This window comes from Coregonus lavaretus, assembly GCF_964263955.1.
Source record: "Coregonus lavaretus genome assembly, chromosome: 28".
NCBI classification, from domain to species: domain Eukaryota; kingdom Metazoa; phylum Chordata; class Actinopteri; order Salmoniformes; family Salmonidae; genus Coregonus; species Coregonus lavaretus.
Genome location: NC_140015.1, coordinates 29,399,661 through 29,414,413, shown reverse-complemented (window position 1 = coordinate 29,414,413; position 14,753 = coordinate 29,399,661). Strand labels below are relative to the sequence as shown.

Sequence of the window (14,753 nt, the reverse complement as noted above, 5' to 3'; positions counted from 1 at the left end):
ACCCAGAGCTATCTATTGCCTTTAATGGTAACAATATGGCAATATCACTAGAAGTAATTTGATAAGACTTAACACAGATCCTACCATCATACTGGAAGTGTACAGAATCTGCATATTCTGATCAATTTAAGATGTTAATTAATAAAAACATTTGTGTAGAGCCACTGCTAACTGTTCTATTCAGGACAATCAATCAAACGTTATTTATAGAGAACATTTCTTACATTTCTTGCATTTCAAAAGTGCTTAACAAATAAAATAATAAAAGGTTAGAAAGATTTACAATAAAACTTTTCTCAGAGAGACAAATTAAAATAGTAAAACAATAATACATTTCAGCCCAGTGTTCTAGAATGACCCCAATTCTCAATCTCACACCACTGTCTCAGCATCTCACCTGAGACAATGTCATGTAATCACTCATCTGCAACAACGAGGAAATGGAGAAATATCTGATTGAGCGTTTGAAAAGTTTATCATCGCCAATAACCCACACAGTTCACATTGGTACTTTTCACAGATTTTATTAAAAATACAGTTGAATATAAAAGCAATAAAAACCATGATTTCCAAAAATACTTCAGTGTAGTCCGTCCATTCATAAAACCCAGAAGTCTATTAGCGCAATTGCTTACCCAGGGTAGCAGTGATGAAGGGGAAACTTTCAGGGTAGCAGTGATGAAGGGGCAACTTTGGGTGGAGGTTCTTGTCAGAGATTTGCTAGGTCAGGAGTGCCAGAACAACCTGAGAGGCTGTCTACTGGGTCACAGAGTCCACTGAGTCATTATGAGGTTCACTGAGTCACACGGTTCATAAGGCTCACTGGGTCATGAGGTCCACTGGACTTCAAACACCTCTGACATGGGCAGGGCCAGGCTGGTCACTGTCAGAACCTACAGACAAACAGGATTATAAACAATATACACTGCTCAAAAAAATAAAGGGAACACTTAAACAACACAATGTAACTCCAAGTCCATCACACTTCTGTGAAATCAAACTGTCCACTTAGGAAGCAACACTGATTGACAATACATTTCACATGTTGTTGTGCAAATGGAATAGACAACAGGTGGAAATTATAGGCAATTAGCAAGACACCCCCAATAAAGAAGTGGTTCTGCAGGTGGTGACCACAGACCACTTCTCAGTTCCTATGCTTCCTGGCTGATGTTTTGGTCACTTTTGAATGCTGGCGGTGCTTTCACTCTAGTGGTAGCATGAGACGGAGTCTACAACCCACACAAGTGGCTCAGGTAGTGCAGCTCATCCAGGATGGCACATCAATGCGAGCTGTGGCAAGAAGGTTTGCTGTGTCTGTCAGCGTAGTGTCCAGAGCATGGAGGCGCTACCAGGAGACAGGCCAGTACATCAGGAGACGTGGAGGAGGCCGTAGGAGGGCAACAACCCAGCAGCAGGACCGCTACCTCCGCCTTTGTGCAAGGAGGAGCAGGAGGAGCACTGCCAGAGCCCTGCAAAATGACCTCCAGCAGGCCACAAATGTGCATGTGTCTGCTCAAACGGTCAGAAACAGACTCCATGAGGGTGGTATGAGGGCCCGACGTCCACAGGTGGGGGTTGTGCTTACAGCCCAACACCGTGCCGGACGTTTGGCATTTGCCAGAGAACACCAAGATTGGCAAATTCGCCACTGGTGCCCTGTGCTCTTCACAGATGAAAGCAGGTTCACACTGAGCACATGTGACAGACGTGACAGAGTCTGGAGACGCCGTGGAGAACGTTCTGCTGCCTGCAACATCCTCCAGCATGACCGGTTTGGCGGTGGGTCAGTCATGGTGTGGGGTGGCATTTCTTTGGGGGGCCGCACAGCCCTCCATGTGCTCGCCAGAGGTAGCCTGACTGCCATTAGGTACCGAGATGAGATCCTCAGACCCTTGTGAGACCATATGCTGGTGCGGTTGGCCCTGGGTTCCTCCTAATGCAAGACAATGCTAGACCTCATGTGGCTGGAGTGTGTCAGCAGTTCCTGCAAGAGGAAGGCATTGATGCTATGGACTGGCCCGCCCGTTCCCCAGACCTGAATCCAATTGAGCACATCTGGGACATCATGTCTCGCTCCATCCACCAACGCCACGTTGCACCACAGACTGTCCAGGAGTTGGCAGATGCTTTAGTCCAGGTCTGGGAGGAGATCCCTCAGGAGACTATCCGCCACCTCATCAGGAGCATGCCCAGGCGTTGTAGGGGGGTCATACAGGCACGTGGAGGCCACACACACTACTGAGCCTCATTTTGACTTGTTTTAAGGACATTACATCAAAGTTGGATCAGCCTGTAGTGTGGTTTTCCACTTTAATTTTGAGGGTGACTCCAAATCCAGAGCTCCATGGGTTGGATACATTTGATTTCCATTGATAATTTGTGTGATTTTGTTGTCAGCACATTCAACTATGTAAAGAAAAAAGTATTTAATAAGATTATTTCATTCATTCAGATCTAGGATGTGTTATTTTAGTGTTCCCTTTATTTTTTTGAGCAGTGTATATTATACTGTAGATTTGAATAGAATAAACAGGTAGGCAAGCAGAATTAGAATGTCCGTTCTACTATTTCTTAATTCTAAACTCTATAGAGGTAACTCAGCCAGCTACTGCTCACCTTGGTGTCAGTCCGATAAGAGAAATCCCTCACTTTCTTTCCGTTGGCCCATACATAGCGGGGTGGGGAGAGCATCCCGAACACCCGCACCCCTCCCAGCACCAGCCCGTCCAGGGCCCCGTTCTGATGCAGGGGGTCACTCACCACCTGGGACTGGATCAAATGAAAAACCGTATTGATCCCTACTGGCAAACACACACATGTACAGTTCATTCAGAAAGTATACAGACCCCTTGACTTTTTCCACATTTTGTAACATTACAGCCTTATTCTAAAATTGATTATTGTTTTTTTTCCTCCTCATCAATCTACACACAATACCCCTTAACGACAAAGCAAAAAAAGTTTTCTTGAAACTTTTCCAAATGTATAAAAAAAAACGGAAATATCACATTTACATAAGTTTTCAGACCCCTTTACTCAGTAATTTGTTGAAGCACCTTTGGCCGCGATTACAGCCTCGAGTCTTCTTGGGTATGACACTACAAGCTTGACACACCTGTATTTGGGGAGATTCTCCCATTTGTCTCTGCAGATCCTCTCAAGCTCTGTCAGGTTGGATGGGGAGCGTTGCTGCACAGCTATTTTCAGGTCTCTCCAGAGATGTTTGATTGGGTTCAAGCCCAGGCTCTGGCTGGGCCACTCAAGGACATTCAGAGACTTGTCCTGAAGCCACTCCTGCGTTGTCTTGGCTGTGTGCTTAGGGTCGTTATCCTGTTGGAAGGTGAACCTTCGCCCCAGTCTGAGGTCCTGAGTGCTCTGGAGCAGGTTTTCATCAAGGATCTCTCTGTACTTTGCTCCGTTCATCTTTCCCTTGATCCTGACTAGTCTCCCGGTCCCTGCCGCTGAAAAACATCCCCACAGCATGATTCTGCCACCACCATGCTTCACCGTAGGGATGGTGCCAGGTTTCCTCCAGACGTGACGCTTGGCATTCAGGCCAAAGAGTTCAATCTTGGTTTCATCAGACCAGAGAATCTTGTTTCTCATAGTCAGAGTCTTTAGGTGCCTTTTGGAAAACTCCAAGCAGGCTGTCATGTGCCATTTTCTGAGGAGTGGCTTCCGTCTGGCCACTCTACCATAAAGGCCTGATAGGTGGAGTGCTGCAGAGATGGTCGTCCTTCTGGAAGGTTCTCCAATCGCCACAGAGGAACTCTAGAGCTCTGGCAGAGTGACCATCGGGTTCTTGGTCACCTCCCTGACCAAGGCCCTTCTCCCCCGATTGCTCAGTTTGGCCGGGTGGCCAGCTCTAGGAAGAGCCTTGGTGGTTCCAAACTTCTTCAATTTAAGAATGATGGAGGCCACTGTATTCTTGGGGACCTTAAATGCTGCAGAAATTTTTTGGTACCCTTCCCCAGATCTGTGCCTCGACACAATCCTGTCTTGGAGCTCTACGAACAATACCTGCGACCTCATGGCTTGGTTTTTGCTCTGACATGCACTGTCAACTGTGGGACCTTATATAGACAGGTGTGTGCCTTTCCAAATCATGTCCAATCAATTCAATTTACCACAGGTGGACTCCAATTAAGTTGTAGAAACATCTCAAGGATGATCAATGGAAACAGGACGCACCTGAGCTCAATTTCGAGTCTCATAGCAAAGGGTCTGAATACTTATGTAAATAAGGTATTTCTGTTTTTTATTTTTAATAAATTAGCAGAAATATCTAAAAACCTGTTTTCGCTTCGTCATTATGGGTTATTGTGTGTAGATTGCTGCAGATGTTTTTTTATTTCATCCATTTTAGAATAAGGTTGTAACGTAACAAAATGTGGAAAAGGTCAAGGGGTTTGAATACTTTCCGAAGGCACTGTATAGTACCAGTATACATTAGACATTAAAAGTTAGGCCTACTGTTCACAGGATGACAGGGGAAGAGTACATCTTCAATCTTTGATTGGATTGGATCTGGATATAAATCTTGCAAGCATTGCTAGAAACATACTGTACTGCAGAAACATCCAAATCACCCTAGATAATTCCCTGATCTCCATTTAGGGCCCTACATTTTTCCTACCCAGATGGACCGAGAGAATGAAAAACAGCTTCTATCTCAAGGCCATCAGACTGTTAAATAGCCATCACTAGCACATTAGAGGCTGCTGCTGCCTATTGAAATCACTGGCCACTTTAAGAAGTGGAACACTAGTCACTTTAATAATGTTTACATATCTTGCACTACTCATCTCATATGTATATACTGCATTCTATTCTATAATATTCTACTGTATCTTAGTCCATGCCGCTCTGTCATTGCTTGTCCATATATGTATATTTTCTTAAATTCCATTCCTTACTAGTTTTGTGTGTATTAGGTATATGTTGTCAAATTGTTAGATATTACTTGTTAGATATTACTGCACTGTCGGAGCTAGAAGCACAAGCATTTCGCTACACCCGCTATAACATCTGCTAAACACGTGTATGTGACAAATACAATTTGATTTGATGTCATGAAGTACCTTGAAGTAGGACACACAAAAGGTGTGATGGGTCCGCACTCAAAAAGATGTCGCATAAAGCTTACTTAATTTTTTTTTTTTTTTTTTCTTCTTTTCACTACATCAGGGATAGCCTTGAAGTGGGCTATAACTAGGGCCCCAAGTTTTCCTTGGTCAGGTTGTGTGATCAGGAAAAACTCAGGACCCTATGCGACCTCTACATCTCCTACCTGTCCTGCGATGAAGATAACATAGGAGTAGTCTCCTCTCTGGAAGGTGTCCAGACTGTCCCCATCATCCCAGAACAGGTCACCCCAGGCCCAACCCCCAGCAGACAGCGCCACCGTCAGGAGGAAAGGGTTACTGCGAGAAGCTGAGGTGGTCAGGGCTGGCTCCTGTATCTCAGTTAGAAGGTATTTTGAGGGTATTTTCCATTGAAATATATAATATAATTACTGATTAAGACAGGCAACAGGCTTTACACAGAAAACTGACACAAGCTCCAAAAGATCATAGTCAGATTAGTACGCAGAGAGTATTTCATTTTAGGTTTTATCACACAGTTTCACAAAGGAATTCTGTGTCTCTTGTTCTATGACAAATAACTTTAATTGATTTCATGATATGAGAGTTTGGCAGCTCATTCATCTCCTCCACCATCAGTGTGTAACACCCACAGTATGGGCCTAAGATGAAGCTTTGTCACACAATGAAACAACAGCCAACCAAACTCTATTGTGTACAGAGGACACACACCTGCTGTGGGATGATGTGTCCCTCTCTCACATGGACGTTGATGGTGTCCAGAGGGGCTGGGAGGAGCAGGTACTGACCCTTACTGTAGAACGGCTGGCCCTAGGGAGGGAGGGATGAAAGGAGAGAGAGAAAGAGAGAGAGAGAGAGAGAGAGATGCCCATTGGAATATGGTTATAGTAGACACAGTACAACAGTATTACACATCTTTGCCTGGTCCTAAAGTAAGCCTACAAGACTGTAAGAAAGGCTCACACATATTTTTTTATCGGTTTATGTCTGTTAGCGACAGAAAAGATGGGCTAGGTCTCCTAGGAATCCCTTTAAGCAGTTGTGAACTAATAGCAGTGACAGTATGAAAGGCCTATACAAATACACTGAGTGTACAAAACATTAGGAACACCTGCTCTTTCCATGCCATAGACTTAAATATTTAAGTGCCTTTGAACGGGGTATGGTAGTAGGTTCCAGGCGCACCAGTTTGTGTCAAGAACTGCAACGCTGCTGGGCTTTCAACAGTTTCCCGTGTGTATCAAGAATGGTCCACCACCCAAAGGACATCCAGCCAACTTGATATAACTGTGGGAAGCATTGGAGTCAACATGGGCAAGCATCCCTGTGGAACGCTTTTGACACCTTGTAGAGTCCATGCCCCGACGAATTGAGGCTGTTCTGAGGGCAAAAGGGTGAAGTGCAACTCAATATTAGGAAGTTGTTCATAATGTTTTGTACACTTAGTGTATAACTGTATTGAATGGAGGAGCTGTTTACATTGTGCAGACTGTACCAAGTCCCCGGGGGGAGGTAGGCAGCCAGCTCCACTGCCCCCTGCTCTAACACCGGGCTGACGAGCAGAGAACTTCCCCACAGGAACTGTCTGTCTATGGTCTGGCAGTTAGGGTCCGAGGGGAACCTGGGAGAGATGGACAGAGAGGGAGGGAGGGGCAGAAAACAGTTTCAACATAGTAAATAAGAGTGTAAATAAGAGTGTTACAATAGTGTCCAAATATTGAAGAGAGAGAGAGAGAGAGAGAGAGAGAGGAGAAGGGAAGATTGGAGTGGACAATGGCAATTGAGAGGAGAAGAGAGGAGGAGTAGAGGGACGTACTGGAGGAAGAGAGGCGTGGCCACAGTGTCTGCGGAGGTGTGTGCGTGGTAGAAGAGTGTGTAGAGGAACGGCAGGAGAGAGTAACGCAACGTCACCGCGCTACGCATAGCCGCCTGGGCCTCCTGCCCAAACACATAGGGCTCCTGGGGCTACACACACACAGAGCTAGAGATACCTCCATTCATAATACATGAGACCCATGGACTGTTACATAGAGACAGTGAAAAGACATTAGCAGTTCAGGAAAACATTTTGGTAAATTCCTATCCAACTAAGTTAACTGTATAGACCATACAACCTGGCTTGCGTGCACCCACCCACACAACGATAGCACAACTCACAGCGTTGGGCTTGTCGTTGTGGTTCCTCATGAAGGGGTAGAAGGCTCCAAGCTGGGTCCAGCGTACACACAGCTCCTCTGTGGTGTCCCCCCCGAACCCACACACATCCGCCCCCGCCAGGGGCACCCCGAACAGGCCAAACAGCAGCACGGCTGGGGGGTGGAGGGACGGACGGATATTGGCCATATTCATTCACTTTATTCATTATTTAACTTTGATGTCAGGCAGACAGAGGCATCTCTCTGTACTTGCTAGCTACATCCAGTGAAATAAAAAGTAGGAGGTTCCATTACAAGTCTGAGAGAGAGAGAGACTATTCAAACCCCTCATTCAAGTCCATAGTTAACTACCACTGAAAAGGCTCCAACTTTCAACTGAGGACAATAGAGGAGACAACAAACTGCTGAGTAAGAGCACACTGCAACGTGTACTGTCTGGATGGTGCATCGGTACCATTAGTCCTCTGATGGCTAAAACACACACTCAGGGCTTGTGAATGGCTTTGGGAATAGGAATGGGAATGGCTTGTAATGGAGATGGACATTTTGGGATGTATTTCCCCTCACCAGGGATGGAGTATCTGAGCTGCTCCCAGTCGCTCCTCACATCTCCCGTCCAGACTCCGGAGAAACGGCCGATGCCAGGGAAGGAGGAGCGGGACAGCACGAAGGGTCGCGACCCCCGGACCTTCACCAGGGCACTGAGAGGGTCAAAGGCCAAAGATGGGAGGTCATGTCATACAGTCTTAACCCAAGGTACAACATAGTTTCAACATTGATTCGACACTTCTGCTATAATTGATCTTCCAACTACAGTTACAAAGGTGGCAAATTTGTAATCTAGACAAGGTAAATTAAATCTGCTTCATTCAAACAACCAGAAGTAAATGTGACAACATAGTTTTAGGATAAGGTGTGACACTGATCCCTGTAGTGCTGTGTCTGACCTGTGGGTGGCGCTAGCCTCCGTCAGCCCATAGAGGTTATGCAGGTTGTAGTGAGTGGACAGGTTCTGTTGAGCTGACATGCAGAGAGTACCAGTGTTCAGCTGTCCTCCAACCACCCCTGTATGTGTGTGTATGGAGACAGAATTCATGAAAATGTATGATTGAATTCACTAAATTCCTCAATTGATTTTATATTGACAGGAAACTATTCAGCTGCAGTACACTCACGTGGCACGTAGGGGGGGCTCTCCAAATCACTGTCAGGACACCCCTCCATAGAGCCCTGCACAAAACTGGCTGGTTCATTCATATCCTGAGAACAGAGCGACGAGAGAAAGAGTGTGTTGGTTGCTGAGTAGCATTGACACAGCCTGGATGATGCAAGCTTGTTAGTGCAAATATAGAATAGGGGATGATTTCAGCCCTCTACAAGACATTTCTATCTGCGACACACTCACGATCCACAGGCCATCCAGGGGGACTCTGGAGTGGAACTCCCGGATGCAGTCCTCCCACCAGCTCTGTGTCTCTGGGTTGGTGAAGTCAGGGAACGCTGTCGGACCAGGCCACAACTGGACACAGAGGAAGAAGATTGAGGAACCGAACATGCATATCTTTCCACACAACACACACGCCTGCATGCACACACACACACACACACACACACACACACACACACACACACCTTCAAGAGGAAGTTTTGTTTAGAGTAACCTTGCTTTTCAGCGGACACATTACTTGAATACACAATGAACATACACAATGTTTTCAAACCGATCAAAAATATGTTATTTCCCAAGTATATGTAGCCCAGTTTACACTGGGTCTCGAAATAGAGGAGAAATTAGAGTTTTAGGTCTGACCTTCCCTATGAGTGTCTGTCCTGTAGAGTTCCTGATGAAGACCCCTCTCCGCTGACCCTCATCAAAGGGTGGGTAAGTACCAGGGGGGCTGGTGCTGCTGATCCCAGGGTCCTGGGAAAATACAATTACAGTAATGCTTTTGCTCCCATCTTGTGGATTGAGAAGGAAAGGTTCCTTAACTGGCTCCCTTCTATCAGGGTTAGAAGTTTTAGATGTACCTTCCAATATTGCACTCATTCAACAATTTAATCACAATGCAGATTGTTATTTAGAATACAAAATTACATTGAAGTACTATTTCAATCTAATATTAGTTATTAGTGTGCCTATGTGTCCAAAATGTTATGAGGGTTGAGGCCTCTCTCTTACCAGGATGAGAATGTACCTCATGCCCTTCTGATGGAACTCCTTCACCATGTCTGGCAGGTCCACGAAGCGCTGGGGGTCAAAGGTGAACACCCGACGCTTGTCTGCGTAATCCAGGTCATTCCACTGCACGTCCTGACCAAGAACAAAAGCAGTTGAACTAAAGAATGCAGTGAATGTTCTCCAAGAATTGTGAACCCTCAGTGGTATGATAATACTGTACTTGAGAACGCAAACATCCAATTAGCATTAGCATGGAGAAAACCCATTGTAGCATGATAATGCTAACAATTCAATGTTAGCATTATCCAATAGCTGTCAACCCAAGTGATAATACTGTACTGCAATATAAGTGTTTCCTCCAGCATCTTTACCAAGGGAAAGTTGGCGTTGTGCATGCGTCGCACCACCTCTCGGGTTGCGTTGGTGGACCGGTATCCCCAGCGACACAGGTGGAACCCCAGTGACCAATAAGGAGGCATCATAGGGTACCCTGGGGGAAGACGACGGGGTAGACATTAGCTATGACGGAAGATTCACAAAAGGTTAGAGCAATATGGTGGATAACACCTATATGGTGGATGGTGCCTAACAGTGGAAAATGTTTTGCTTTCACCAGTCAAGTTCTTTCACATAAGTGAAAGGAGATGAAGGAAAGGAGATGAGGGAGCACGTTCAGACTACTAGGACACTAAGATACAGACAGACACTATCCTTTCCTTAGCTATTACCCAAAAGGAATTAGTTGTGACCCACCAGTGGCCCTTCCCACCATAGAAACACTGGGATAGGAGACAAGAAAAGGATATTCAGTGACAGGAAGTTACACCTAAAGGTCATACACAGCCATACCTATAACCTGGAGGTACTGTCTGACAACACTCTGAGGGTCAGGGCCCAGGAAGATGTACAGGTCCAGGATTCCTCCCACAGCCACCCAGGTCAGAGCAGGGCTAGGCTGCAGGACCACCTCTACAGAGAGAAGGAGAGGTCAAACTCGGCTCAATTATTTACACCTGTATCCTGATACAGTAGAAGTACTGTGCCATGTAAACACACAAAAAGACTGACTGCCGACATTCTGGGCAGAGCTGCTAAGTAGCATGTCCGACAGCCTTGGTGGTCTGCTCGAGGCTAAATACCCATTACATTGTCAGATCATCAAAAGAGGGATTACAAAATATACTAGCTCAAACCAAAGCTTTCCTATTAGAACAAAACATTTCTGCTTTAGGATATGGTACATGGAGCAACATGCTTTTTTACCCATGGCATTGCTGTTGAGCAGGAAGACCCCATGAGCCTTTCCATCCCCCTCCTGCACCATGTAGAACGGATGGGAGCCATACAGGTTGGCATCGCCCTGCATGGTGAATAAAGAAGACATCTGACTTACTTACCACTCCTGATCATGATTTAAAAAGGAAGCAAATGAATGATGATGATGAAGATGATGATAATGACGTCAGACTCACATGGGGCGCCATGTCCCTGTTCCAGAGGGTGAGGGAGGTCCAATTGAGGTCCAGGCTGAGGGGGGTGTAGTGTTCCCCCAGCCCAGACACCAGTGAGGAGGCCAGGGAGGTAGACAGCTGCAGGTACTGGTCAGCATACAGCAGCGGGGCCACCGTGGTGTTCACACTGACAGACAGAGGACAGCGGTGTCATGCTTATGACAGTTGTAAGTAGGGACAGGGAGATCTTACGTCATGCTTATGACTGCTATAAGTAGAAACACAGCAATATATTGTCATACTGCAAGCCAATTTACCCTTTGGGATCGATACAAAAAATCCTTATCTTATGTGTTAGGCCTATGACATGGTTACAACAGTTTTATGTCAGGTTTAGGAGATCTGATCAATGAACCAGTGCCAGACATACAGTCCCAGTCAACAGTTTGGACACACCTACTCATTCAAGGGTTTTTCTTTATTTTTACTATTTTCTACATTGTAGAATAATAGTGAAGACATCAACATTATGAAATAACACATACAGAATCATGTAATAACCAAAAAAGTGTTAAACAAATCAAAATATATTTTATATTTGAGATTCTTCAAAGTAGCCACCCTTTGCCTTGATGACAGCTTTGCACAATCTTGGCATTCTCTCAAACAGCTTCATGAGGTAGTCACCTGGAATGCATTTCAATTAACAGGTGTGCCTTCTTAAAAGTTAATTTGTGGAATTTCTTTCCTTCTTAATGTGATTGATCGCAGTGCTAGCTGTGCCACTAGAGATCCTGGTTCGAATCCAGGCTCTGTCGTAGCTCGCTGTGACCGGGAGACCCATGGGGCGGCGCACAATTGGCCCAGCGTCGTCCAGGGTAGGGGAGGGAATGGCCGGCAGGGATGTAGCTCAGTTGGTAGAGCATGGCGTTTTCAACGCCAGGGTTGTGGGTTCGATTCCCACGGGGGGCCAGTATGAAAAAAAAAAAAAAGAATGTATGCACTCACTAACTGTAAGTCGCTCTGGATAAGAGCGTCTGCTAAATGACTAAAATGTAAATGTAAATGATTGAGCCAATCAGTTGTGTTGTGACAAGGTAGGGGTGGTATACAGAAGATAGTCCTATTTGGTAAAAGACCAAGTCCATATTATGTCAGGAACAGCTCAAATAAGCAAAGAGAAACGACAGTCCATCATTACTTTAAGACATGAAGGTCAGTCAATCCGGAAAATCTCTTCAAGTGCAGTCGCAAAAAACATCAAGCGCTATGATGAAACTGGCTCTCATGAGAACCACCAAAGGAAAGGAAGACCCAGAGTTACCTAGTTCATTAGAGTTTCCAGCCTCAGAAATTGCAGCCCAAATAAATGCTTCACAGAGTTCAAGTAACAGACACATCTCAACATCAACTGTTCAGAGGAGACTGTGTGAATCAGGCCTTCATGGTCGAATTGCTGCAAAGAAACCACTACTAAAGGACACCAATAAGAAGAAGAGACTTGCTTGGGCCAAGAAACACGAGCAATGGACATTAGACCGGTAGAAATCTGTCCTTCGGTCTGATGAGTCCAAATTGTTTTATGTCAAGTTTAGGAGATCTAATCAATGAACCATCCCATCTGGTTTGCGCTTAGTGGGACTATCATTTGTTTTTCAACAGGACAATGACCCAAAACACACCTCCAGGCTGTGTAAGGGCTATTTGACCAAGGAGAGTGATGGAGTGCTGCATCAGATGACCTGGCCTCCACCCAATTTAGATGGTTTGGCTAGAGTTGGACAGCAGAGTGAAGGAAAAGCAGCCAACAAGTGCTCTGCATATGTGGGAACTCCTTCAAGACTGTTGGAAAGCATTCCTCATGAAGCTGGTTGAGAGAGAATGCCAAGTGTGCAAAGCTCTCATCAAGGCAAAGGGTGGCTACTTTGAGATTCTTCAAATATAAAATATATTTTGATTTGTTTATCACTTTTTTGGTTACTACATGATTCCATATGTGTTATTTCATAGTTTTGAGGTCTTCACTATTATTCTACAATTTAGAAAATAGTAAAAATAAAGAAAAACCCTTGAATGAGTAGGTGTGTAAAACCTTTTGACTGGTACTGTATAAGCAGACATAAAGACCAACTGACAATGAATACTCACAGGACACGGCTGTTGGATTTCCGGCACACTATGAACCCAAAAGGGTCAGCTTGAAACTCAGTGACATAGAGGTGGTCCTGGGTTTGAGCGTTACCTCTGGATGGGGAAGTGGATAGGGGAACTTCATATCGCTGGGACGATGGATCCTTCAACTGTAGGGAGAAGAAACGTGTTGTTATGACTCTTACACAATAATATAGTCTGAGGAGAATGACTTCTCGCTGATGAGTGATTGGTTATAGTAAAATTTATTAAAAAGTAATGAGATAAAACATGTAGCAAATACTGTATGCCCTTTTTAGAGGCAACACTTTTAAAAGCAATGTTATAGACAAAGACAATGGAAACCAAACCCTTTATCTCGGCAGGAAATATACGAGTGGTTATACATCCACAAAGACGAACCGTGAGGTGCAGTCGGCCTTCTGTCTCATCCAGGACCTCCAACTGGAGTATAGAGATATCCCGGGGCAGGTAGGAGGGAGTGGGCCTCGTGAGGGTGGCAGCCTGGCCCCTGGAAGTGGGGGTGAGGGGCCCCATCCTGTACCCGCTGTATGACGGGGGGTAGAAGCACCACGGGGGTCCTCCAGAGAGGCCTTGTGGTAGGGGAGCATAGCAGCACCCTCTCCCCTGACACTCTGTCTGGCTCAGAACTCGGTCCCGGGCACAGTCAAAGCGGCTCTCATGGGCTACCCTCCTACACTCAGCCTCTCTGGGACCACTGGAGCTGGCTGGGTGGGGGACTTCCCCCAGCAATCTGTGACTGGGGGCAAGATGGGAGCTAACCCTCTGGAGGTTCACTATATCCTCCCTCTCACTGACCTGTCTTGTTGCTGGATCCTCCTCTAAATCACGTCTTACTGATAGGTGTATTGGTGTCTCATCTGGTTGTTTTTTGCTAGTTAACTTTATCAGTGAGACCTTTTGGTCAGACAGGTAGCTAAGGTGTAAACATGTTATCAAGGCCAGGGTGATCAGGGCAGAGAGAGACAGGGCAGACAGACAACTAGACAAACCCATGTCCTGTGTCGAGTTGGGAAATCTGGGAGGTGGTGGGGCAAAACTGTCTCCAAATGCTGACGAGCCAGCATGTCAGTGTAGAAGTCTGAAAAATGAAAATGATATGAAACGGTAGCCTAAGATAATTGGCAACTATGGACACACTACAACAAATTGTGGACCTATCACTACCGATAGATGTTATATGTCAGCTGACAGGTGTACACACTACACAGTCTAACGTTACACACATAAACAAGACAAGGAGTGTGCAAGCTAACGTTAGCTAGAACAGACTGTAGCTAGAATTGTCTGCCTAGTGCATACATAGCTAAATGTTAGCAAGAGATATTAGAAAGCCGTTGAAAATTATGAGATTAAATGTACGCATTTTCCCCAGTACTTACTCTAGGGCAGGCCACATAAAATGCATTGAATGTCGCTTCGCTTGCCCACGCACGTGAAAAGTTGTTGTTGAACTGGACGGAGCGATTTCGACGGCATGTCGCTAGGGACAAACTGGGCGCTGCCTAGTATGCTACCGCACAGTTTACACTGGAGGTAGCCTATACTTCGATTATTTGAGTGCATTTATCTAATGCAAAAAGTATGGTGTTGTATGTTAACTAGTGAGCGGTACTGTTGGTGAAACCATACAGGAGAGGAAGTACAGAACCAACGACGCTAGACGGAGAGGAATATGTTTAAGCAA

General features: G+C 45.5%; 1 protein-coding gene across 1 annotated transcript; it reads right to left on the bottom strand.

The window, feature by feature from the left end:
• Positions 1 to 508: 508 nt before the first annotated feature.
• Positions 509 to 14,535, bottom strand: LOC311103332 (lysosomal alpha-glucosidase-like). Its single transcript, XM_084144890.1, has 20 exons — positions 14,449 to 14,535; positions 13,448 to 14,147; positions 13,043 to 13,194; positions 10,916 to 11,081; positions 10,707 to 10,803; positions 10,293 to 10,412; positions 9,815 to 9,933; positions 9,444 to 9,575; positions 9,075 to 9,185; positions 8,670 to 8,783; positions 8,440 to 8,524; positions 8,212 to 8,329; positions 7,832 to 7,965; positions 7,266 to 7,417; positions 6,925 to 7,073; positions 6,588 to 6,729; positions 5,820 to 5,918; positions 5,294 to 5,458; positions 2,620 to 2,772; positions 509 to 893 (listed from the first exon to the last, which is right to left on the bottom strand). Exons 2-20 carry the CDS (start codon positions 14,060 to 14,062, stop codon positions 828 to 830), a joined length of 2,889 nt encoding a protein of 962 aa, XP_084001016.1. The 5' UTR covers positions 14,063 to 14,147; positions 14,449 to 14,535; the 3' UTR covers positions 509 to 827.
• Between the last annotated feature and the right edge of the window lie 218 nt (positions 14,536 to 14,753).